Source organism: Rutilus rutilus (genome assembly GCF_951802725.1).
Source record: "Rutilus rutilus genome assembly, chromosome: 15".
Taxonomy (NCBI): domain Eukaryota; kingdom Metazoa; phylum Chordata; class Actinopteri; order Cypriniformes; family Leuciscidae; genus Rutilus; species Rutilus rutilus.
In genome coordinates, this window is record NC_140220.1 from 22,509,509 (window position 1) to 22,536,541 (window position 27,033).

At 38.4% G+C, this 27,033-nt stretch overlaps 2 protein-coding genes across 3 annotated transcripts in view; both read left to right on the top strand.

The window, feature by feature from the left end:
* Positions 1-1,553, top strand: part of ches1 (checkpoint suppressor 1) — a 31,932-nt gene extending 30,379 nt beyond the window's left edge. The window contains exon 6 of one of the 2 annotated variants that reach the window (XM_084433231.1): positions 387-1,553. In XM_084433231.1, the coding sequence (XP_084289357.1) occupies positions 387-885 (499 nt within the window). In that variant the 3' untranslated portion in view covers positions 886-1,553. The remainder of the gene's footprint in view (positions 1-386) is intronic. The other variant, XM_084433232.1, reaches the window with a different exon arrangement.
* Positions 1,554-7,513: 5,960 nt separating this feature from the next.
* Positions 7,514-19,276, top strand: gtf2a1 (general transcription factor IIA, 1). Its single transcript, XM_084433355.1, has 10 exons — positions 7,514-7,755; positions 10,201-10,302; positions 10,389-10,545; positions 10,724-10,788; positions 12,595-12,670; positions 15,442-15,575; positions 16,594-16,695; positions 16,767-17,030; positions 17,108-17,197; positions 17,674-19,276. Exons 1-10 carry the CDS (start codon positions 7,726-7,728, stop codon positions 17,779-17,781), a joined length of 1,128 nt encoding a protein of 375 aa, XP_084289481.1. The 5' UTR covers positions 7,514-7,725; the 3' UTR covers positions 17,782-19,276.
* Positions 19,277-27,033: the final 7,757 nt, after the last annotated feature.

Below are 27,033 nucleotides of genomic sequence, written 5' to 3' on the forward strand. Positions count from 1 at the left end.
AAAACAAAAACTATTTGACGATGTAAAATAACATCATAAACATAAAGATATCATTTGCATGTTTATTGTCCGTATTTTAGATTACATCTCTCATCATCTAATGCTCACTTAAAATGAATCTGTAAAAACACTAAAACTAATAACACTAAATGTAATCTTTAGCAAATCTCAAAATGGAACTTTAATACCTAAATTCACTTTATTGATTTGAATTATTAACATTTAATTTTTAATTTATTTCTAATTTTAATTTCAGCCATTTATTGGTTATCAGCTATAACACAACAACATGTGTATACCTTGAATACACAAGTCATTTTGGTAATAGCGTCTGCGTAACTGTAGTATATTTAATAATGATTCCCTCTCTCTGTCCGTCTTAACAGATCAGCCCTGGGCGACTATCTGACACGGGGTAAAAACAGTCTGTGCAGTGACTCTCCTCCCCCCAGCGATGACCAACAGGAGGACCACACGTACAGCAGCTCCCAGTCCCCGACCACAAAGGGGGACATTTCTTCCCCCCTCTCCTCCTGCTCCACTCAGGGTTCCCTCTCTGCCCACAGCCACGGTCAGGAGGTGACGGTCACTGAGGTCAAGGAGGAGCAAAAAGACTTCCCGCTGGACGCTTCGCCACCTCCTTCCCAGCTGCTCCAGCGCAGAAGACTGCTGTGGACCAAAGGCCACCTACGGACCCCTGGTGACACACTTCCCCTGAAGAAGAGGAGGGCGGGAAATCTCCTGGTAAAAGAGGAGGAAGATGAGGAGATGAAGGAGGCGGCGGGGTCATTGCTTCACCTGGCTGGGGTGCGCACCGGTTTGAATAAAAACGCTCAGCGTGCGTGTAAAGTTCAGAAGGAGCTGAAAGAGGAAGCCAGCGATTAGCAATGAACGAAAATCCCGTTAACACAGATCTAAATACTTCTGTTCCAGGATATCAGGTGAATTCTAGTCAGTTGTTGCAATATCAATAAAATCACTGTTGTCCCTTGTTAATTTTGATTTCCCGGGTGAAAGACTGCTCATGTCCATGTTGTTTTGTGTGTGTGTGTGTGTGTGTGTGTGCGAGCGTGTGTGTGCGAAGAGGGAAAAAAAGCCATAGTAAAATTTGGGTCATTTGAGTGAAAAATGTTTGTTTTTGAATTCATCAAGCCTACAGAACAATTTAAAAGAATGAATTATGTTGTAGCAATCCTTCTATCTCACATCAGAAAGCTGAACGGAGAGATTTTCTATGCTGCTCTCAAGTGTGCCAAAGATGATACCTGTTGATGAAAGTGCAGCTAATCCATGCACACTTAGCAAGACCAGTTAAGGTTTCAAAAAGTAGTGATACTGACCTATATGACAAAATCCATCAGATGAATATTTGGGTCAATGACATGATAGTCATTTTTATTGGTCCACATCGATTGATTAAGTAAAAATACATAAATGCAATTCATGACTTTTTTTCTGAATGTAAATGTAAAGGCCCTTTCACACCAAAAGTGAAATGAATAAGCCTCAGGCTGAAGGAAATGCAAAGTAACTTGCATTACTTACCGTATTTGAAAAAGCAAGACTTAAAAGTAAATTTAAAAGTAATCTGATTACGTAACTCACGTTACTTGTAAGGCTTTACTCCCAACACTGGAAATCAGTAAGGCATTAGCTTTTATTTTTTATTATTGTTTCTTAGAAATATGAAAAATTTGAAAAAAATATTTAAATTAATAGTAGTATAATTTAAAATATTTTGACAAAACTGCTCAATAATATCTGAAAATCTTTTGTCGGAAAAATCGAAGTCATGTGGTGCAATAAAAAAAAAAACTATCATAAAGAGAAGACCTGCAGACTTGTGACTTTGAGTCAAGGTCAATTACAAATGAATAATTAGGAATGGTTTTTATCTTGAAATATTTATTTAATTTCTTAATGAATAACATGCATTTTCATGTACATGTACCCAAGGTGTAAGGAAATATATTATTGTTTTTTTATTAATGTTTAATTGATGGTTACACCATATGACATTTTAATGTCATTAAATTTACTTTTCTTGAAAGTGGTGTACACATACAAAAAGCATGGTTTAAACTAGATTTTTTACAGTTCTTTATGGTGGACACTCTTCTACGTCATTGACCCATTTATTTATTAAGCAACTAGTGTTTTGTGTATAATGGCCTGTGTCCAATGGATATCAAACGTAAAGGTCAAATGCAATATGCCAATTCTCTCTTAGATGTCTGGTTTTCAAAACATTTCTGGTGTTAGTTCTTATTTGAAGCACACTAAAACTAATCTTTTTATGAAGCAATGTGTCAGAAATGCCTATTGGTATTTTTTTAAAGTTCTTTTTTTCCCATCACAATCCAAGCAATTTGTCCTATCAGGATAACACTGTAAAAAAAATACTCCCTTTTTCCACAAAAGGCAGTTTTTGCCTGTTTTTCAGTTATATTGCATGGGTGCTTGTACATAAGAAGTATTTTCTTTTCTAAACGAAAGATCATGTAAGATAGATATTTAGCATGAGGCATGGCTTATTTTCTTACGAGAAAACAGAGAGGTGTCTCTAAAAGCGTAGGTTTTTTTTTTTTTTTATCGTATCTCTCTTCTGCGGCAGACAACTCTTCCAAAGGAAGGGACTTCGTGAAAACCCATTAATGAACAGATCTGCCTTGTATTGAATATCAGGTGAAACTGATTTTGCCTTTTTCGTGGTCCTCAGTTTGGTGGTCCTTTTTCAATTCATTGATGTAAGTGTTCAAATGTTGTTAATAATCAGTGTTGGATGACCTATCACTCTGTACACCCTTTAAGGTTGTGCTTGGATGTCTGTTCTGTTCTTTTGTAATGGTTCAATACTCCGTTAAAGTAATTTGCATTGTGCAACCTGCAGCGTTGATATCATAAATTGTACTGAAATAGTTTGACAAGGAATTAGAAGTGGCTTTAGGATAGTCCCTTATCAGCGCGATACTTCGCAATCGACCATGGCTTGTCTGTTTCCTTAATATTTTGTTTTAAATTACCCATCCCTCATGAACTTGAACTCCATCTGTGAAACTGAATGTCCTGTGGTGGTGGATGAGCCAGGCTCGTCATCTGTCAGCGTCATACACACGGTGCGTTCAATGTCGGAAAGATCGTAATTATGAGTTGAACACATGATTGAACTCCACAATGTCGTAAATACGAGTGGGAAGCTCTGGATTTTCTTTAATGCTGCCTTTACGTGCTATCCGAATTATCATAAATACGAGTTTCCTACTTTAAAATTGGACATGATCGCCCTCTCAAGTCGTATTTACCACTGGGAAGTTTGGAGATAATTTGGATACCCAAGTTCCCAAGATGGGCAGGCCATAAACTTTAAACATGGCGGAGGGGAGAACAATGCTTGACTGCTATTCATTTTTTTCCACAACAACATCGCCTTGTTGTTAAAGTTGTGCATATTTACATATGAATAATAATTTGAAGCATATTGTTTGTATTATACACAGTGTAAATAGCCTGTATTTTAACGAAATAGAATCGTCAGCAAACTGACTATAGATAACGTGGTAATTGTTTATGGTCGTCAATGATTGGGATGCTACATAAAATTTAGTCTTTAATAAGATTTTCCCAATTATTCGACGAATTCGACAAGGTCGTAATCACGACTTCAGAAGTGGGAAGTAGGAAATGTTTCGATAGCACGTGAAGGAAGCATATGCCCCGATCTTTACTAGTTGGGGGCGTGTCAGTGAAAAACGTGGCGGAATACCACAATACTCAGGTATTTTTCAGTGACAATGTCAGGCTTATTTATTTCCAACAAAATAAGCTAAAGGCCTGCACAAAATATGATAGCATTGTAATATAATAATATGTAACACAGTGCACAGTAGCTTTATAAATCAATTAAAACATAAAAAAGCAAAACGCAACTGATGCACAATCTTTCATTTTAGACGTAGAGTTTAAAACCTTACTGTAGGCCTATTTTCATGTAGGCTAGTTAATTAAGAGGACACCGCCATCTTGCTCCGACGAAAGTGACTTGAACGCACCTGACGTTATAAACTCGACTTCCCAACTCGTAAACACGTACTTCCCAGGAGGACTTGAACGCACCACAGCATCTTTCGCGATGTTTACACTCCACTTCCGCTTTATGTATGAAACGCTTTCTGAATGTTATGCGTCCACCGGGGGAGCGGAGCACAGATATACCGTTTTCAGTCCTTTGAAATACTCCAGCACGATATATCAGCACTTTTTTAAAATAGTAAAATAGGACTATTTGTCTTCGGCAGGGGTCTAACGTTAGTGGTGGAGCGCCACTGTAAGGGTGAGTACGGTGTAAAATAAGAAACGTACGGCGAGATGGCCCTACATTATTTGATTTGCATATAGGCAATAAGCTGCTGCTACGGTTTTGCTTTAAATTTATGCCGGTCCCATAATATTCAATTTGTGTGTGTGTACCAATAAAAAAAAATAACACGATTTGTTTTTAACTGATTTAATAGCTAAGATTCATACAAATCCATGTAAGACAAAAGAGGGAAACAAATATGCATGAATTATTTATTGGAAAACTCTCACTGCCTCTGAAATTATATGTGAAATAATATAAGGGTTTTTGTCAATGTTGTTGATGTTGTTTGTTTTTGCCAAATATGTTTTAGCCCTTGTACTTACATAAGTCACTAGTGGTCTGATTATGATTTTAGAGCACAGTGGAATCATGATGAATATGTATTCAACCAGGTCTATTTTCAATACACTCAGATGCCAATGCTGTACGAGTATAAAGCTGTCTATTTCCTTGGTGTGCAATCATATTGCCAAAGAACAATATCAAACTATTTCATTAATACATGTAAATAATCACATTGTCTATATGACAATAAATGTCACATCATGTTGTTACTTTTCCACATATTTCTCCTGAAACTAAAAATAATGTTTATGTAATGTATTGTCTTCCAGTTGCAATAATAAAAATATCAGAGTTTTAAATGAATATTTGGTTTTATTTATTTGGTTTTAGAGGCTTAGTCTAACTGTTATCAGAATTTGACTTCTACATTCCCTTCAAAGTTATATAGAATAATTTAAGGTTTATATTATATGATCAATTGTTTTATGTATCACCACCGTAAAGAAACCACTGCATTTTTGTCCTCACTTTGTCCCGTACATTATGGGGATCAAATGTCCCCGCAAAGATAGTAACACCAGTAATTTTTAGGTAGGGTTATAGATAGAATATACAGTTACAGTATAAAAATCATTATATCTGAGATTCCCCATAAAACATTGAAACACAATGTGTGTGTGTGTGTTCTTGTTTATGAGGACAGAAATGTGTATAATGACAGGTACAGTATTGCAACATAAACATGGGTTATGCATGGCCAAATGGCTTAAAAACATACTAAACTGTTTTTCTTAATTTTTTTTTATTGGGTGGGTAGGTTTAGGGTTAGTGTAAGGGGATACAGTTCGTACAGTATAAAAATCATTATGTCCATGGAGAGTCCCCATAAACCACAAATGCCAGTTTAAGTGAGTGATTTTTGGGATTACCTGCAGTCTTGACTGTTCATCCCATGTTTAAGGTGACTTGATTACACTGAGCTTGGGTGTGGCTAATGGGACCCAATGATGGCTTATGCAACTGGAGCTTTATTCATAATTAAAGGCAATAGAGGCTTAATCAGCAGCCACCAGCTCCCTGTGCTCACTGGAGCCATTTCTGTTGCTATGCAACTCCAGGAGACATAAGTAGGCAATCTGTGCTTGATACATTTTATTAGTCTTTGTGTTGAGTCTTTATGAGTAAACGGGTATATTTCATCCCTTGCTTAAGAAAAATGGGACAAAAATTCCTTGGCACAAAATAAATATGTGCAAATGACAAAGTGGATGAAATTAATTTAAACAGATGACACCCAAAACGTAAAAACAGACTTTAAGATATTGATACATATATCCCATTTATCCCCTAAATAAGCCAAACTGTAAAGGTGGCACAAAAGCTGCATCTGATGTTGCATTTAGGTGAATTTACACAGTTTAATGCTGCTCAGAGGTGGCATAAATGCGTTTACACAGCAATGACAGTTGCATAGATGATAATAATAAACTTTATTTTATAAAGCGCCTTTAAAAGCAGCTTCTCAAAGCGCTGTACGCAATATAGAAATACAGCTAAGTAAAAATTAAAATGAAAAAAAAAAGGTGAGGTGGGTCGGCTGGCATAATTGAATCTGACTTTTATGCAGCATACCATCTTTACACTTAGCTACTTTTGAGCAGGCTGCCCTATAACTCATCTGTTCAAAGACACCTTAAAACTGAAAGAAAGCAAAAAGATCTGAATGTAGACAATCCTCTCTCTGGAACGACCTACACAACTTATAGTCAGGCAGTTTCCTCAATTCCTTTATTTAAACTTCTTGAAATATTCATCTCCAAAAACATTGACACGGTTAGTTTTGCTATTCCTATTTGTTTAAAGGTTTTGAGATAGATAGATAGATAGACAGACAGACAGACAGACAGACAGACAGACAGACAGATAGATAGAGACAAACAGACAGACAGACAGACAGATATAGATAGATAGATAGACAGACAGACAGACAGATAGATAGACAGACAGAAAGACAGACAGACAGACAGACAGACAGATAGATAGATAGATAGATAGATAGATAGATAGATAGATAGATAGATAGATAGATAGATAGATAGATAGATAGAGACACAGACAGACAGACAGACAGACATACAGATAGATAGATAGATAGATAGATAGATAGATAGATAGATAGATAGATAGATAGATAGATAGATAGATAGATAGATAGATAGATAGATAGATAGATAGATAGATAGATAGAGACACAGACAGACAGACAGACAGACATACAGATAGATAGATAGATAGATAGATAGATAGATAGATAGATAGATAGATAGATAGATAGATAGATAGATAGATAGATAGATAGATAGATAGATAGATAGATAGATAGATAGATAACATTCCAATGTTTTAATGTTTAAAATTAATCTTAGATATTAACCAGTCGTTGCTTATGGAGTGGTACACATTGCCCTCGTGTGGTGAAAATGGTAAGTCCATTATGCTTATAATTTCCAATAAAATAAAGTAAACTTGATTTTTTGTCAAAGCATTGCCTTGAAGTTTGAATTATTTATAAAAGCATTTTATAACATTAGGCAATAACATTAGGATGGACATATAGAAGCTAATAAATAAAGAGGCTAAATTTGGTCTCAACAATGAACAAGAAACGCTTAGTAATCCACAATCGTAACAGTAGTTTGCATATCTTTTTTTTATGTTGACAAATACAATGTGACTGGCTGCATTGGCTGATTTTTGTAAAGCCTCCATACTGACTCACCGTGTCGTGTTTGCGGTAAGAGCGCGCTGAAATCTCGCGATATTTCGCGCAGTGCCCGCTTGACCCTGCCCTGTGTCTCGCGCAGCTCCGTATATAAAGGCGGACGACTGGAGAAGACGGACGGCTGGGGAGCAGCAGCCCTGGGACTGTGAATAAGACCGTAAACAGCTGTGTTTTTATTTACAGAAACTTTAACCGGCAACTTTTTAAAACGTTTTAGATGTTTCCGTGCTTTTTTTAAATGATTTTTGGGGTTCTTGCTTGATACTCGCGGTGTGTTTCCCCCCTCACTGCGCTCATAATGGCGAGCTCGGCTAACTCGAACATAGTGGTAAGGATCAGACAAACGGCACTCATACTCCAAATCATCACACACGTGTCCAAGAACTGTAGTTAGACGCAGTACCAAACCCACACATTTAGCATTCGCAATAAATAAACATACTAGACACACGTACACATCAGATCTGATCCATGTGAGCTCTTTGTAGGGAAGTGTGTGAGTGTTTGCTGATAGAGATGTTACGTTAAGTTAACACGGCTGGATCTGCTGGAGGAAATATATCTACTCTGATCCACTGCATTAAACTTTATTACGTGTTTTAAAACGTATTTCTGTTAAAATAACACGGGCTTTGTTACATTTGGCCTCGGCCGTGTAAAAAGCTGTGTTTGATGCGAAAAATAAATTGTCGTGTAACTCGATATATTACAGTTTGTTGCGAAAGCACCCTTTTATCCCGACAAATGCATCTGAAATTAAACAAAATCAAGCGTATTTATCAAGTGAGAGGGCAGAATTGTGTTTGTTGTCCTGCGTGTTCGAACGAAAACCTTCCTAATGTTACATCACATCAAATTTTATTTGAACGAGTTGTAAGTTACATTTCCCCCATATTACCGAATCCCATGTATATGAGCTCAAAAAATGAGCCGATTATCACCATAAAACCCGTTCGCTGAGTCATCATGGCTACCGTCGCTGTTCGCTGTCTGCGCTTCTGACCCTCCTTCTTTCGGGCGCCTGGTTTTATACAGCCATAGCGGCGCTCTAATATAGACTCTGGCCGGGATGGGAAGGTGCTACTCGGCGCTACGTCACGGGCTCTGCATATAAACACCAGACCGCGCTTTAAATGGTGAGCGGACGGGCCGCGCGCCACGGACAGGACGCGACACACACCGCGAACCACTGCCGCTGCTATCCCGTCTTAGCTGAAGCGTATCGGCGCCATAGCGATGGTGGTGTCTCTGTGGGCAGAGAAAGACGTTTGTTTGCTCGTCCCGGATTGACTTCTGCCGGAAATGCGTGTGTGTTTTTATACGAATGTTGTTTCTTTTCTCGGTTTCGTTGAGTGCAGTTGACCGTGGTCGCAGTGCTACACACGGATGCGTCGCGTTCAAGACCGCGAGCTGCAGCAATGCACACGTTTGCTGAACCATATGTCTATTTAGTGCTTCCACTCGGGTCCAGTTACCAAATGGTGATTGGGAAGTCGGTCTATTGTCCGTGGGTCGGTTGAGAAACAATTCAGAGCTTTTTATGTAGTTACGTCATTCTTTGTGTTCCTGTAGCGGTTTGTTACACCCTCTAATACAAACTGTCAAATAAAGTTACGTGTGTAGGCACATATTAGCGTTTTTAACTTTCTATTACGTTTTTGACGTTTATTTTAATTTGCGTCATAGTTCAGTTTGTTGCAGACATAATTTAGCACCCAAATATATTTACAATAAATATTTAAATAATTCATAGACTGTGTCATTACGTTTACAACCAATGCCAAAATTAGCTATCATATAACAAAGTTGAAAACAATACCAGTGTGTATTTTCTAACACTTCTGCTATTAGACTAGTATACCCGGTACACACTGTACGATTTTGGGCTGTCCCAGACAAAAGATGGCCAGTTGTGGTGATTTCTGTGGTTGTGGCTTCTAAATGGTGGTCCTACTTCATTCACTAAAGAGGTTCAAAGACGGCCGTTGTTACGGTCTTGCAACCAAAGATAGTCTGTGATGATTTTCAGACAGTGTCAGAAATTTATCATGATCATCTCTGTGTGTTTGTTGCTACGACCTACGTCTAGTGTCTACTAACCAATAAAAATGCAACATGAAATGGCATATTGATCAATGCGACATGATGCTAAAACTTAAAACTACTTCCCTCAAGCTCCATTTGCAAAATTGGCATGCTAAGTCAGCCTCTTTTCTCCAGCCATGACCGTGTCCATATACTCTACTCACTTACTCCTTTTAAATTTTTTTTTTTATTTCAGCGCACATAACCACAATTGCCAGAATGTGAATCATCTTGCGCAATTTGTTTACCACTAGCACATGCTGATGACATTTTATTCTGCTATACTAATGTCATAGCCTTTGATTCAATGCATGTCATCATTGTACAGTCTACATAATGTCGTACCCAAGTTTATTAGATCGACGTCGTACAGTGCGATTTGTAATGATCTTATCGGATCGCCAAAATCTCACAGTCTGTAGCAGGCATAGCAGACTTTTTGTCTCATCAGTCAATCACTGTTTACACTTCAAATCAGCTCATTCATTGATTCTCAGCTCATTACAAACCATGTTGGCAAGAGACAATTCTTGGTTCACTTGCAAGTGGAATCGAGGACTGTTTCAGTCCGGTTTGTAAACAAAGTCTATTGATCTTGTAAACCAGTTCAAACACTTCCTTAAAAACATGCATTTATAATATTTAGTAATTTAGATCGAAGGGTTTACATTGTTTGCTTGCATTGTAGCCTAAACTGTATAGATCAGTAATGGAGGATGTCATCAATGAAGTCCGGGAGCTTTTCCTGGACGAGGGAGTGGATGAGCAGGTCCTGATGGAGCTTAAAACGGTAAGATGTTTGGCGTTATGATGAATCTTAATGTGCCGACCAGATCGATGGTTGATTTTTAAACCCGCATCTTTCTTACTGAGCAGTTGTGGGAGAGTAAGCTGATGCAGTCCAAGGCGGTGGATGGTTTTCATACGGAGGAGCAGCAGGCTCTGCAAGCTCAACAGCAGCAGGCCCAACAAGCTCAGCTGACGCAGGCACAATCCCAGCCGCAGCAAGTCCTCCTGCCTCCAGCGCAGCAGGGTGAGGCCCGGTCTGATGGTTTTAGAAATAGAATAAGTTAAAGACTGTCGTTGTACTGCTGTGCAAAACAGTGACATTTGTTGGTGTCCCACGTTCTCTGACATTTACATAAAATGTACAACAACAAAAAAGCCCAACAACAGTCAGTAAATATGCTGTTAATTGTCTGATTTCTCAGCTCCTCAGCAGCAGGTCATTGTTCAGGATCCTAAGGTTCTCCAGCACATGAGCGCGACAGGGATGGTAAGTGTGCTTCACTTTCATGTTACTGTTTGCTTGGAATAATAGTGCAACGGTTGGTTTCCGGTCGTTTTCTCCATTAGGGAATTGATTTTTAAAGAGAACTTGCAAACCACTGAAGACTGTGAGGCTAATTGATGGTATATGCTTGAGCATGCATTCTTTTAACTTATTTTTTTTGGAAAATCAGCATTTAACAATGGAATTCCCTGTGAAAACCAAAATTACCCATGATTCTGCTAAGAAATCTCCACCAATCAGAGCCTGCCACTCCCATAAAGCAGTGACCCCTGGTTTCAGAGACTAAAATGCATGTTTGAGCTATTTTAACTGGAAGCAACTTGCAGTGACGCATCTTAAAATGTCAGCACCATTGTTTTGTCTCAAGTTTTGTTTTTTTTCTAAGGCACGTTTATTAAAGCTACTTAAATGTCCTGATTGAACTTAGGTCAAATCCTTGCTTAATCTAAGCCCTGTCACATGTCATGTAGTAGTAAATACAAGACAGACTCCAGCAACAAAACGATAGAGATTACAAGATGTTTTGAAGTGCCAAGTTGTGTAAAAACACTGAATTTGCATTTCTTTTTATGATCCTAACATTACAAAAGCGTGGATGAACTTTTATTTTTAAAAGTTCCAGTCCGATCGCATCAATAAGATTCTGCAAATTCATTTGACTGCAAATTCGTGTGGATCTAAGCCATTCGCTATAATCCTGAGTAAAAGCTTCAGTGAGCGACATCTACTGTTTTGTCATCAGTAAGACGTTACATGTTTCACTTTATGTAAAACACGACACTGCAAATGACAATGAATACGTTTTTCACTATCAAAAGATGAACGATGAATAGCCTATAAGAACGACTGCGACGAACAATGGTATATTAATTCATAAACCCTGTATACATGAAACACCGCAAGTTACCCTACTAACTATAAATGTGGTAACTCCAAGTACTTATGCTTTATTTGCCACTACCAAGATTTATAAAGCATATGTAATACGCGTGTCAAAACTATGTAACAAGATTTTCAACATCGGAAGTTTTCAAAACAATTCCACGCGTATGATGTATGGGACGTTGAAAATTATTTTATAATGCAGAACTGTTACCAATCATAGAATATTGCGTTTACTTCTAAGTCTTGAATGCAGCACACTCATCAAAACTGAGTGTTTGAAAGAGAGAGTCAAAAACAGGATAGAAAATAGCTTTTCATCTAACTTATGTTTTTATGTAAAAATCATGATAACTTAAGTGGACCTCCAGAGAAGATTATAATTTTTTTTTTAAATGGAGTTCATGACTCCTTTAAAGTTGTTAATTACAGTCTTTGTCTGATATTTCAACTGCTTCCAATCCAAGTCTGTAATTTTGTGATTCACCCTGTCGCTTGTTGGTTTGGTTCATGCCATATAACTCTTTATAAGCTTCTTTAAAATCCCTATGGGTATAAATGTTTGCAGAATCAAGGCCACTGGCCAGACAGTCACCGTTACTCAAATCCAGAAATCTGCCTGTCCCATTAAAATGAATGACTTCAGTGGTTTGGTCACTGTCTATGCCTGTATATATGAACACCCCTTTAAGATCGGCGTCAATGTCATCAGGACAGCAGATGGAATGAGGGAGGAGTTTTCCTGGAAAATGGTTTAGACCGAGCTGGGGACTTCAAATTAGATTACACGGCAAATTCCAGTGAAGGATATTGTTCTCTCTCTCTCACTCCTGCTCTACCTGATCATTAATGTATGTGTGTGTCCTCTGTGGATTCAATTCCTGTTTCAATCTCCTGTTCCACTAGAGTGCAGCAGCCACAGCAGCGACTTTGGCTTTACCCACAGGTGTAACACCATTTCAGCAACTCATCACGCCTCAGGGTAAGACATTACACTGACACGTGTCCCGTAAGGCAATGGTTCTCAACCAGGAGGCCTCAGTAAACTTCCAAGAAGCCTCAAGGTGGCTTAAAATGCCTTAAAATAAAGTCAAACAAACTATAGTCACACCAAAACATTCTACAATGTATTTCAGTGACTTTAATCCATGGACGCTCCTAATTTCTGTAAAAATAAATAAAAAAGGGAGTCTCTGGAAGGTTGAGTACTACTGCCATATGGAGACATGTTGGTTTTTCATTGGAGCTGTCAATTGATTTAAAAAGGTTACACAATTATGTGAAAAAAGTTGTTTTTAAACAACTGTGTCTGCATAATAAGTTTAACGCATACGTGTATATATACTAAATATTGTATTTAGCAAATATGCACCTTATATAATTTTAATTGATAGTAGATTTTTTACATGTGACATGCAGTGCTCCAATTCTCTACTCATGCCTGTTTCGCCTGTGTGTGATATTTGGCTACGTTCAGACTGTCAGAGTCCAAATCAGATTTTTGTGCATATCCGATTGAAATCCGATCAGATTTAGCAAGTGTGAACAGCAAAAATTAAGAAATGTTTTTTTTTGCGAATCTGTTTCGATCTACATTCATATGTGGTTTGAAATCCTATTCAAATCGCATTTCTGTAAATCAGTTTCAGTCTGACTGCTCTGATCAGGTTTCAGATTGTTTGTGACTTTCTCACGCCACATGAAACGTAAACGTCAGACGTTGTTATAGGAAATATTCTGAAAGTTGCTGCAGAAACAAGGTTGTGTTGTGCCAGACGAGCAGAAAATGACTGTATAACGGAGACATGTTTTGACAGCGCGGAATAAAGCTGCTCACACCAGAATCCTATGTTTCTGCCGCTGCCTCTGAAGACCGAGTAGTCCAGTGCGGCGGATACAGGTTGTCATGTTGTAAATAAGACATCATCTGTATTGGAAACTCCTCCATGTTGCGCAACTACCAACGCGACAGAAACCGATGCAGATATTACAAAAAATGAAAGTGCTGCACGGACACACAAATCGGATCTGAACACTTAAAATACACAATGTGGACGTCAATAATTTTAGATCGGATTCCAATCATGTACACAAAATAATCGGATGTTGACTGACAGTGTGAACAAGTATAAAAAAATAGTTATACAAAAAGTATAAAAAAAACTCTGCTAATACTACTTTGGTAATTCTTTACAATAAGTTTCATCTGACATTAGTCAACATTAACAATTAACAGTACTTCTATAGCATTTATTAATCTCTTTTTCTTTTTTTTTTTACTAGCACTAACAGAGATTAATAAAATGCTACATATCTTATGCAGTGTCATTGAAGTCACTGACTGTGAAATTTGTCCCAGGAACTTTTTTTGCCCCAGACCGGTGTCTTTCTGCGTTTACACCGCGGCCTAAAGTACCGGGAAGGTAAACTGCGCGCAACTGCTCCTCCCAGTCTGCGACGGACAGTAATCAGTTTTGAGCGCCACATTTATAATAAGTATGGAGGAGATTCAAACTGTGCTGCAGTTATGTATTGGTTTACTAACGAGGTAATTACCAAAACAAAATAGACGAGCACTGATACTAAAGCGTGTTCAGAAAGCTCGTATGCGTATAAAATTAGACAACGTATGTTATCAGTTATTGTGAGATGCCTGGGACGAACGTGCAAAAATTTCCTCTTTCGCAAATACGCTTAAAAGCCTGAACCCTGTCTATCAATCATAAATAGTGACAGTTTTGTAAATAGTTGTTTGTTACTAACCTCAAAGCGCTATTTCAATCCTGTTATAGTAAATTTGTAACATGTGGTTTGGAGTGCCTTGCAATAGATGACAATGTGTAAACATAATGACTTAATAATAAAAGCTGTGGCAGAAAAGAGACGAGCACTGATAAAGCGTGTTCAGTAAGCTCGTAATGCTAACGTTAGATATAAAATCTGTATGTTATCAGCTATTGCGGACATTGACCGTGAGATGGCTGGGACGAACGCGCAGAAAGTTTCCTCTTCCACAAATACCCTTAATAAAGCCTGAAACTCGTCGCCAGTCCACCAGTTTTTTTTATTAAATTCCATATTTGCAGACAGACAACTCTTACTGCATGAAGCCACGACACGAACCGCAATAGATTTTTTTAAAAAGGGAGGTTAAAAATAAATAAAATGCTGCGTGGAGTCATCCAACCAAAATGCGGCGTGAACACAACCAATCAGCTTGTGCAGCGCACAAGTCCCACCCCTGAAAGTTCCTGAACTTTGAAAAAGTACTACCTCATGAGCAGGGAAATATTTACCCGGAACTTCATTTAGACCCTGGTTTCTGCGGTGTAAACACATCGAGTACCAGCCCAAAGTTCCTAGTTCCTGGGGAAAGTTCCTGCGGTGGAAACGCGGCTTAAATTTACTTCTGAATTCAGTTTTTATTGTATGGAATGTTGCAGTGTTCATTATAAATAATTTATCCACACACATCATTATTTTATTAAATAAAGGAAGTGTCCTCATAATCTCTTCTGATTAAACCAGTGTGAGGGCTGGGCAAAAGTTGGCAGAAGATTTTCAATCAACCTGTTTCTTAGATTAAATAAAAGCCCATTTCGTTTGCAGCGCCCACATTGTATGATCCAGTCAATTCCAATAGATTTTTTTTTTTTCTTCTTTCTTTCGCAATGTCCGTTTCATGCTGACATTAAGTGCATGTTAACACAAAGTTTGAAAGCCCTAAAAAGCGTCTCTCTGTTGGCTGTGCAGGTCAGATCCTGCAGGTGGTCCGAGCTGCCAATGGAGCTCAATACATCATCCAGCCTCAGCAGCAGATGGTGTTGCAGCAGCAGGTCCTGCCCCAGATGCAGCCTGGAGGAGTGCAGGCCCCCGTCATACAGCAGGTCTGTGCTTTCAGTGTGACTCATTTGTTCTAGTCCGGTCACTGGATCCTGCAGGGTGTGTTGTGACGCCCCCTGCACATGTATGTTTGCGACTTGTTTCACCGTGTCAGCAGAGGTCCTTATCATAGCTAGCCAATGCAAGGCCTGTCAGGTCTCTTGTTTGTTTAAGTGATAAATATCAGAAGTGATGGAGGAAGAGATCTGATGGAAGTAGAGCAGGTTTAGCTGTTGCAGTGTCTGGTTTATGACCGATGCTGTATGTTGTAAAAATCCATAATTTATACAAAAACCGCAGCTGTGGTTGCCAAAGCTTTATCATCGAAAAGCTGGCAATATTACGTTTTACAAATTGATCTTCTTAAATATTGTTATACTGATTTGTTTTTTGCTTCTTTTTTTTTACTTGTGTGGTGAAGTTATGTGTAATACTTTGTTTACTTAAAAATATAATAAAAACTTAAGTATAATAATTAGCTTTTTTTGCTTGTGTACTTAAAAACAAGTAGCCTAAATAAACAGCAGTTACACGATTGGCCGGATTCAAAACGATCACATGTTTCGAGTTTATTCTGACTTATTCCGCTCAGCTGATCCTCACAAACTTTTTATAACAGTAAAAACTGTTTTCATGTCAAAATATCAAAATAGATAAAACTGATAAAAAATAGACCCACTTTATTTGCATTAAAATAGAATAGGCTTATGTTGAACTAGTACACATGGCTCTGTATTAAGCAGTTCATAAAGTATTGAATGAACAGTGTTTCTGTTCCTTCTTGAAGACAACTGAAACCTCTGTGTATTTGACAAAAATTGCATTTAATCCACTTCATATATGATAAAGTACGCAAACACCTTGTGAATCACTACGGGAAGCAGAAAGTGTCCCCGACTACACGTTTCTGTTTTCAACTCCTCCCTGACTGCAGCCGGTGGATCTCGGTGGATCTCGCCTGTCGGTGGAAGCCTAGTATAGTTCAACTCAACCTAATATCTCTATCTCTATCTCTCTATGCAGGTGTTGACTCCTCTTCAGGGAGGCCTTTCTCAGCAGACTGGAGTCATCATCCAGCCACAGCAGATTGTCCTCACAGGAAATAAAGTACAGCAGAACACTCAGGTCAGCACAACCTCATGCCTCTGGGATGATACTGATGAATGTCTGTATTGAGAAGTCTTGCGTGTGTTTAGGTCATGCAGGCGGCAGCGATGGCGGTTCAGCAGGCACAGGGAGCTGCGCAGGTGCAGGCTCAGGCTCAGCCTCAAGCACAGCCGCCCCAACAACAGACACAGCAGCAACAGGCCTCGCAACAGCAGCAGCCTCCTATGATGCTCCAGGTGGATGGAGCAGGAGACACGTCCTCGGAAGAGGATGAAGAGGAGGAGGACGAGTATGATGAGGACGAGGACGAAGACAAGGAGAAAGATGGAGGCGAGGATGGCCAAGTGGAGGAGGTACGTGCCTGACAGAGCGCTTTTGCTTCTGATCCTAGACCAGTCTTATTTTTTGACCGTTCTGTCTTTTAATTCAGGAACCGTTAAACAGTGGGGATGATGTCAGCGATGAGGAAGACCAGGAGCTGTTCGACACAGAGAACGTGGTGGTTTGCCAATATGACAAGGTTAGTATTTGTAGGTAACTTCTGTTTAATACCCTTGCACTGTTGAGTAAGTTTTAGTCCAGTTTGATAACATTAAGGGCCCTATTTTAACGATCTAAGCGCATGGTCTAAAGCGCAAGTTCACTTAGGTTGTGTCCGAATCCACTTTTGCTAGTTTAACGACTGGAAAAATGGTCGCCAGGCGCATGGTCTAAAAGGGTTGTCCCTATTCTCATGAGTAATGGGTGTGTTTTGGAATTTACGTGCATTAAACCAATCAGAGTCTCATCTCCTTTCCCTTTAAATGCCAGTTGCTCTCTCGCCATGGCAGGTTCGAGAATAACATGATTTTACAAGTGAAATTAGACATTGAATAGGAAATGTTCTTTATTAAATTACCAATAAATCAACTGTATTATAATAGTCAATGACATATTACACCTGACATTTAATGCAAAACTGTTCAAACGAAATTCATACAATATCTTTTGCTTCAGATCCACAGGAGTAAGAACAAATGGAAATTTCACCTGAAAGACGGGATCATGAATCTGAACGGGCGGGATTACGTGTTCTCCAAAGCCATTGGAGATGCAGAGTGGTAAAAAGAGGAACAAAACCCAAAACTGTCTACACTTAAGGCAAGACACATCAAGACCTGAAACTATGTATCAGGGGATTCCCACTTCGGGGGGCTGAAGAGTAACGTCCCAATGCTACTGTGCTGTTTGAGTGATATCTGCACAAAATAATGTGCCATCCAAGAGATTTCCCCCCTCCCCCCTTTTAAAGATGGCCCTTTTACCTGTAGAATTTCACAGGAGTCCATAACTCCACTTTTAGAACAATATTCTTGCCCCTCAGATGTATGAAAATTAGGCGCAGGGAGCCAGTTGTAGCGCCTGGCGCTAACTTAAGTCGACTCTGGTGTGTTAAGACGGCCTTTTTACTGCAACCGTACGTGTTTGTTGGTGATTTTCCGTAGCTAGATCAGCCATCTGAATCCTGTGTAAAGCGAACGGTCCGACTCGAGGACTATTCCATCACCATTCGCCACCTCATACAAACACTAAAACGAGCAACCAAGAACTGTGTTCCAGTAATTTCCTTTCATATTTGCGATGTTTTTAGACCTTTGTATGTTTAACAGCAAGAGATACCAATGAAAACAGGCGAGTTAAGTGTAACGTTGTCGATCTCACTAAATTTGTTGACGTGTTTGTATGTCTGTCATGGATTTTTCTAACTCTGTGCTCTGGCTAAAGATCTGCTCTCAGTATGATGCATGTTTTCGGGCAGTGCATCACGGAGCTTGCGTCGTCCCGCGTGTGTTCGTGTGCAATTATTGCGTTTGGTGTCAATGAAGTGCTCTGTCAGACCACCCTTCCTACTTTACCTGCGGTCAGGCTTCTTTTACACATTTGTAGTTCGTATTTATTCCTGAAGCTCAGGCAGCATCATGTTTTGGGGGGATGAAACCGAACTGTGCTCTTAATGAAAAGTGCTCCTCTACTGAGGAGGATTTCAACCTGATTCTGTGCATTGTGGAATTTTTTTTTTTTTTTTTTTTTTTGTCCCTCCATTTTGTTTTATAATATTTAGTCTGACTTTTTAAAGCCGTGCCCTAATGCAGTCTGAGAAATGACAGATTGTGGCGTTCTGTGTCCATATGTTCAGCAGTTGAAAGTATTGACATGTTTTGTTGATGATGTTCATGCTAAGATTGTTCGACGAAATGTCTTGGACTAGTTTGGGGCTATTTTTATTTTATTTTAGTGTAGTTTTTCATCTTTACGCTCCTTGTTTTGTGCCTTTCAGATTTATTTTAGATATCAGGTCTTGTCTAAAGGGGGAGAGCCTTTAACAAATCCTACAAACTGTACATTTGGCTTTGTGTTTCTAATGGCAAGCAAAGAATACTCAGAACTACGGTCATGTGAGGGAACTTCATGTATGTTCACATACTGTTTTACCAATCAAACTGCTCTGTCTCTGATTCTCATCTCTATGAAGGTTGTGTTATGTTAGTAGAGATCTTTAGTATTGTTTTATTATTTTTTTGCCTTTGCTGAACTTTATTAAAAGCACTATTAAAATTGACTCTCTTTGTTGAGTAACATTGGCCTTTTGCAACTTGTCTCCTGCTGATCGATGCTGCCTGAACTTTTTACTGAAGACCTATCATGAACTATTCATCACTGCATGTTATTTTAAAGACTTCATACATTTATTTTATTTTTTTGTCCAATTTCAGAAATGATTCTGCTTCAAACTTTTTTTTTTTTTTTTTTGTCATGTAGGTTTTGTGGATTATGGAAAGTAGCTAAATCATTTTAAACTGTTCTAGGTTTGGCTTCAAACCCTCACTTTACACACTTTATGTTGTGCTTTACTACAATGATCCACTAGGTGGTGGTATTCCCTATAAAAATAAGTTGCTTCCTTAATTTAAGTACAATCAACTCGGATGTTAAGTCATTTCAACTTAAATTACATTAAATTGTCTTAAGTTGAATCTTGTATAACTTAAAAGTTGAAAATTGCTTAACTTATTTTGCTAAATTTAATATTGATCTTTTTTGTGTGTGTGTGTATAACTGTCATTTTAAAGTACTGAGTAGTTCTAGTTTGAATATCTATAGAATAACACTACTTTGCAAACTGCAGCAATATTGATGATGACTGGTGGAGCGAAAGGTGGGTTAAAAGCCTTTATTTTACAAGAACGAACCATTGAGGGAGTAACACTAAAAGTGAAGTTTCTCTTTTGGCCTTTTTAATTTCGTCTTCTCATACTTACATTAACTTTTCCCCCAGGCAGGTCATAAATGCTTCATCTGCAGTAAAACATCACTCCATTCCAGTTCCACACCTCCCTTCTCCTGAATCAGCAGTTTTCTGCTGCAGGTCTACAGCGTTGCCCACTGAGGTTGATTGAGCACCATATCAGCACACGTCTCTCACTCTCCCATGGGTCCTCTTTCCTACATCACTCTGTCTGTGGCTTTTCCCTTAAATTTTCAATCGTGATCCATGTCCTTATACCTATAACTTACTTCACCCCATCCATTCCCCTCCTCTGAGGTCACGATGCCACACAAGTCTACGTATATTCATCATCTGGGTTTATATGCCTCATCAATCTTCACACACTCCATTAGGCTTCTAATGGAGAGTAAAGCTGTGTTGATGCCTCGGTTTCATATGGTTTTTACACCTACAACACCATCAGCAGATTATAATGTCTCCCACTCTCTTTAATCTAGGTATGTTATGGTGTGTTTGAGGAAAGTACTGCGGTAGCCCTGAGCTTTTATATTTATCACTATTTACACCCACTTTACAGCTCTTCAGTGTCCTTTGACGCTCTGGCAGGTTGTTCACATGTATAGTGCTGTGTGTTGAAGTGTGTTTTTCCACGTGGACGTCCTGACAGTCCAATCCTAGTGTGCATTATTGAATACACACGTAACACAATAGTTATGCAATGGAGGAACTGGATGATTCAAACAGTAGAAGAAAGACAATAGTCATTTTGGACGATGTTGTTTTGGATTATATACTGCAATGGTAATATTGGGATTCAGTTCAGGAGAGTTACAGATTCACATTTGACCAAAACAATAATGTTAACTGCTAGACCAGATAGTTGCAGTAGTCTCCTAAAGTTTAAAGAAATTGGCTGTTAAAGTCCTCTGGTAATCAATAATTATATCCCTTTAAAACTCATATTTGATCACCAAAATGAACATTTTTCCTTGAAAAAATATGAATATGCAAATTAGCCCCGCCTCCACTCACTCACACCAGCTCATAGATCCACTCGTTGATGATCACACGATGACCTGATTGGTTACAAGGTAGTTTTCAAACCTCGTTTTTGAGACTGTCTTTGGTTCACTGCAGTTTTAAAGAGAAAATACTCAGCAATGGTGTTGACTTATGAATTTGCACATGGGTTGTCTTAAAGCATATTAAAAACACCACATAGACATATAAACAACATTTAAAAGCTTGATTTTCACCACAGGGGGACTTTAACGAGTATTGAGGATTTTGATCTTTGAAATCCATTCACCAAAAAGATTCATTCAGATTCGTTCACAAATCGTTCAGTGACCTTGAAGTTACATTATACCAGTAGATGCCGAGGTTGCACTTTATTTTAAGGTGTGTCCTTGTCAGTGTAATTATGTTTACTGAGTTATATTAATTAACAACATGCACTATAGGGTTAGGGTTTGGTTTATGGTGAGTTGCTTGAATTATGCATAATTTCCTATTACTTCAATAGTAAGAAACATGTAACAAGGGCAATGTAAAATATTGTTTTCCGATGCCAACATTAAAAGTGCGGTTACTTAATTTACGGTTTCATATTTACAGTCTACTTGTTGAAATTTTGATGATGAACCTGTTATTTCAATATGAATCTGTGAAAGGGCCAAAAAAACAACACAGATTTTGTTCGTCACACGAATTTGCTGTGTTGACCAATAGAAAGCTGCTTCGATTGAAAGTGACTTTGCCAATTTGGCAGCGCGTTAATGCTGTGTTCAAAATCACCCCCTGTACACTTATATAGTGCACTATTTGAGGGGACAGCCATTTGGTGTTAAAACCATAGTGGACATTATCAAGTGCTCTCATTCAATCCTATTATATACCGCAATAACGAGTGTCCAACCGATGTACACTCAACTGCTAATGAATATACGATGCACTGTTGAGGGTTGCACTGAACGAATTCCTGATTTTTGCCTGGAAAAATAGCATCCGCAGCTCTTCCAACGCACTCAGTATGAATTCGCTCACTCGTTTTCATTCCTTAAAGTGGATTAAAGCAGGCAATTGTGAATGAGGGTATGGGGACAATTTCGAAATACAGCCTAAAGACATGGTCACATTAGCGAAAAACTGCGAAAGAAGGTCCATTATCAATAGTGTAGCATACATGAAGCACTGCTTCATACCAGTCACTTCCAAACTAAGCAGTTTTATATGGGTCAATGCAGTGAATTTGCGTGTTCACAGTTGAACAAACTTGAAACCCTTGCAAAATCCGCATGGGAAAATGTTTCGCCTCGCATGAAAATCCATATTGCATGGATGCCTATTGAGATGATTGCATTTCGGAATCGGCATACAAAGGTAAATGTGACTCCACTCTAAAGGTGTAGAAATTTCGCTGGCAAAAAGGTTGCGTTGCCCATTCTCAAAAATTAAAAAAAATTGATTGTGACTTCTCACAGTTATGATTTACTGACTTTTTTTCCTCAGAATTGCATGATAAAACTTGCTATTGCGTGTTATAGTCAGAACTGCAAGAAACTCATAATTCTGACTTACCGTAATAATGAAATTGCGCGCTATAAAGTCACAATTGAGAAACTCGCAAGAATTGTGATCTGACTTTTTTCCTCAGATTTGGACTAACTTTTTTTTAACAATTGTGAGTATCTTACAATTCTCGCATTTGCGAGAAAAGAAGTCAGAATTGTGGGATATAAACTCGTAATTGCGAGAAAAATGTCAGAATTGCGGGATATAAACTTGCAATTGTGGGAAAAATAGTCAGAATTGCGGGATACAAGCTTGCAGTTGCAAGAAAATAAGTCAGAATTGCAAGTTTGTATCCCGCAATTCTGACTTTATAACTAGCAATTCTGAGTTTATTTTTCACAATTCTGACATTATAGCTTGCAAATGCGAGTTTACATCTTGTGAGACAAAAAGTCAGAATTATCTTTTTACATTTTTTAATTCCACGTCGGACACAAGCGGCCTTAGTGTCGAGATGTTTGAAGCATCTCGCAAATTCGCATGACTATCTTGAACATGAGCGAAATCTGGGTGGGGAACATTTTTACCCTTCATGTCAAAGTCACAATCAAGTGGATTCCTGTTGGGATGACTGGACTTAGACCGCAAAATGTTGCCAAGCAACAGTAAACGAGCGCACCTTAAGTGTATTATGACTGAGTTAGCAAGTGAATGGTTCACTCACATGAATCAGAAAAAAGTCTCTCTGTCCTTTAATAAAGATGTCTTGGGCCTAGAGATCTACTAAAAGACTGCAGTGGACAGCAAAGCAGATACATTTTTAACAATTGTGTCAATTGCTGGGCATTTGTATCATTGCTAAAAAACAAAATATATTCTAAATTAAGAGTTAATGTATTTACCTTACTTAAATTTTGAATGGTCAGTGGCCATTTTTACACATTCATAATTCTTCTGCCCCCTTTCTGCCCTGGTTGTGACTCGCATCTGAAATGAAGGACTAACATGCCTCTGTCATTCAGTATCACGATGAGTCTTGTTCAGAATCTTTCATTGGAGTCGTTTGTTTAATAGGGTTAACCAATGAAATTCTTATTCACAGCCTTCACTCAAATGCTGTTTGCTTGGTTTATCGTCGATCATTGAGGTGCAGTCACATTTGGTGAATTTCTGCAGCTGAAATCCAATCATTTAAATACTAATCTGCTCAATCTGGAATTTCACGCAAGGACGAACGCAGATGAGATATGGTGTACGTACGGTGTTGATGACAGATTGAAGATAGTGTCCTGATTTTCATCTAAAGTGCAATGACTGCTCTAGACCTCTCTCTTGTTTCTTCTGAGAGGACATCAATACTGGTAGTGGAATAAAAAGGCGTCTCTATCTGCGTCGTAACAGTAAGATCAGACTTGGCTCATGTGCTGGCCAGTGACCTTGTGGGTTTAATGGCCTTGGAGGCCGAGACACGGTGCAGTAAAGCTAAACTGATGCAGAAACGGATCCTCAGTTTTAGAACTGAAAGACACTGGTTGCTTCAGAGCGGGAGAGACGAGACGAGGAGAAACTGACATCAGACAGTACGATACGATATGGGCAGCGGCCCTGTGGTCAGGCCGACTGTTACAAATACACACTCACACACATGCATGTATGCATGTATCCCAGGCTTGTCTGCAACATTTGAGACAGGAAAGAGCAAGGTGATATGCAACATGCACATGCAATGTTAAAAAAAACACACCCATAACCTTATAAAAGGACATAACCATTACAAAAAGACTCCACTACTTCATACATGTCAAAGTAATGCATAATAATAATTGACCATGTTAAAGGGATTATGCACTTAAAAATGAAAATCCTGTCATTATTTAAGGCGCCGATATACTCGTGGGCGAAGATCTTTTCTCTCCTTTGCTTAGAACAGGGTTTTCTGGGGGGTAATTGTGAATGAATGGGGTAAAGTCACGTGAGAGGAGGCAATGCTTCCATCGAGCTATGATTGGATGTGATTGGTTCGTGTGATAAATCCCTCCTCTTGCTTGTGTGCGTTCACGAATCAGTCTGAATGAACAAAATGATGGTGTTAATGGGAAGACCAATTAAAAGGCAAGTAAACAACTCAGCCACTTAGATATCACCACTTTGTCAATGTCAATCAAACTTGAAATGGCCTGAACTGTGGGGGTGGGGGGGGGGGGGGTTAATGAGAAATCAGCTCAGTGAAATTAAAGATACATCTTTGTGTGTGTGACAAACAGTGTTTACCCTTCTTGACATGATCCGGAAATAAATAAGTTGACTATTCAAAAGAACAGCTGAACATCAATACACAAATAAAATATATCGTTTAAATTGTTACTGCCTTTAGTTATTATTTTGGAATAAATGTAAAAATGCTTAAAACAGTAATTTGACGAGATTAATACTTGGTTTTAATAAATTGAACATTAATAACATTAAAGTCCCCCTGTAGTTAATACATGTATCCCTTAAAACTCATCTTTGACATCAAAATTACGTACAAAATCACAGAAATTACGTATGTAAACGCCTTTTTCATGCATTAAAATAGCTTGAATGTAACTCTACACCATTGCCTCATTTAGTATTCGTGGTTCTATGTATATGCAAATGAGCCCCGCCTCCACTCACTCACACCAGCTCAGAGATCCACTCGTTGATGATCACACGATGACCTGATTGGTGATTCACATTTGACCAAAACAATAATGTTAACTGCTAGACCAGATAGTTGCAGTAGTCTCCTAAAGTTTAAGGAAATTGGCTGTTAAAGTCCTCTGGTAATCAATAATTATATCCCTTTAAAACTCATATTTGATCACCAAAATGAAATTTTTTCCTTGGGGGAATTTTTTTTATATATTCATGAATGAAATGTATTCAAAAAAATATATGAATATGCAAATTAGCCCCCACCTCCACTCACTCACACCAGCTCAGAGATCCACTCGTTGATGATCACACGATGACCTGATTGGTTACAAGGTAGTTTTCAAACCTCGTTTTTGAGACTGTCTTTGGTTCACTGCAGTTTTAAAGAGAAAATACTCAGCAATGGTGTTGACTTATGAATTTGCACATGGGTTGTCTTAAAGCATATTAAAAAACACCACATATAAACAACATTAAAAGCTTGATTTTCAGCACAGGGTTTAAAGCACTTTAATGCAAAAATACAAAATAGAATTGTATTTGGTTTCTTCTTTTTTTTTTTTTTATGTAGTCATATTTATATAACTAGGAAAATGTGACAACATAAAGTGTCACCTGGACAGTAATTTTCATTTGATTTATATATATAAAAAAAAATGTATATTCTATTCAGAACATCACTCCACGCCACTGGGACAGATGGTATAGTTTGAAGGTGTTTAGAGGAAACTTTACTTTACAAAGCAGAGTTTACTTTGGCAAGCTGTTTCGAAATCCCGAAAAATAGCTTAGATTTTGTTCAAATAGACGTCAAACCACTCCGTTCTTCCATTTCACTTGAAGTACATCAGGCCCTTCTTCTGTGGAACATAATTTAAAGAACAATATGAACCAAATAACGTGATCGGACCCCCATTGACTTGTTCCTGTGCCTAGAAATCCTAAGGCACCTAAATCCTGTGACCTAAATCACCATCCAGTGGGTTAAAAATACAACGCTAACACAGTTCATGTAAACACAGACACCGCTTTCAAATCTTTAAAACACTTTTCTCGCAAAGGTTTTCTGGTGGATATGTAAATGTAGTCAGCGAGCAACAGATTATTCGAAAAAGTAAAACTTCAAAGGACAGCTGAGACAGAATCAGGACCAGACAAAGAATAAATTTAGCCTCAAGGACCACAGGGGGTTGAAAGACAAAGGGATGAGCTCGAGACGTTCACTCCCCCCCCAGGCAGTTTAGGGTCCCGGCCAGCAGGGGTCCGTACGACGGCTTTCCATCTCAACACTTTACTGTGGCTGTTGCACTTTTGACTGTCTGCCTTTGTTGGGAGTCCCTTTTTTTCTATGCATGTAGCTCTGTGTAAGCAATTATAGTAGACTACTTGTTTCTACAAATATGCCACATGTACTACAGATACATTGAGCAAAAAGAGCAGAAACTAGTTGATCTTTGGCCTGGTTTGACTAAAAACCCTTACAAAATCAGTGTTGAGATTTATTCTGTTTCATGGCTTCTGACTGTATGTGAGCGTGTGGTTAATAATAATGCTCGTTTCCTGTCAAAATAATATAACTTCCGAGTTCCAGCAGGATGTCATTAAGGTCCTGACAGTTAATGGGATGTTAAAGATATTAAAGGGATTGGGAAGTGAATCAAGTGATACTGAGGAGGTTTTCTTAATTAAAACATTACATCCCAAGAACATGTTTTCCCAATAAAGCCAAAGAGATATTTTTGGGTAATACTTTATTTGGTTACACTTTATTTTAAGGTGTCATTGTTACAGTGTAATTATATATTTAAGTACTGATTAATATGAATTAACTACATGTACTTACTGTAAGGTTATGGTAGGATTAGGATTTGGTTGAGGGTTAGTTGCAGTTATTA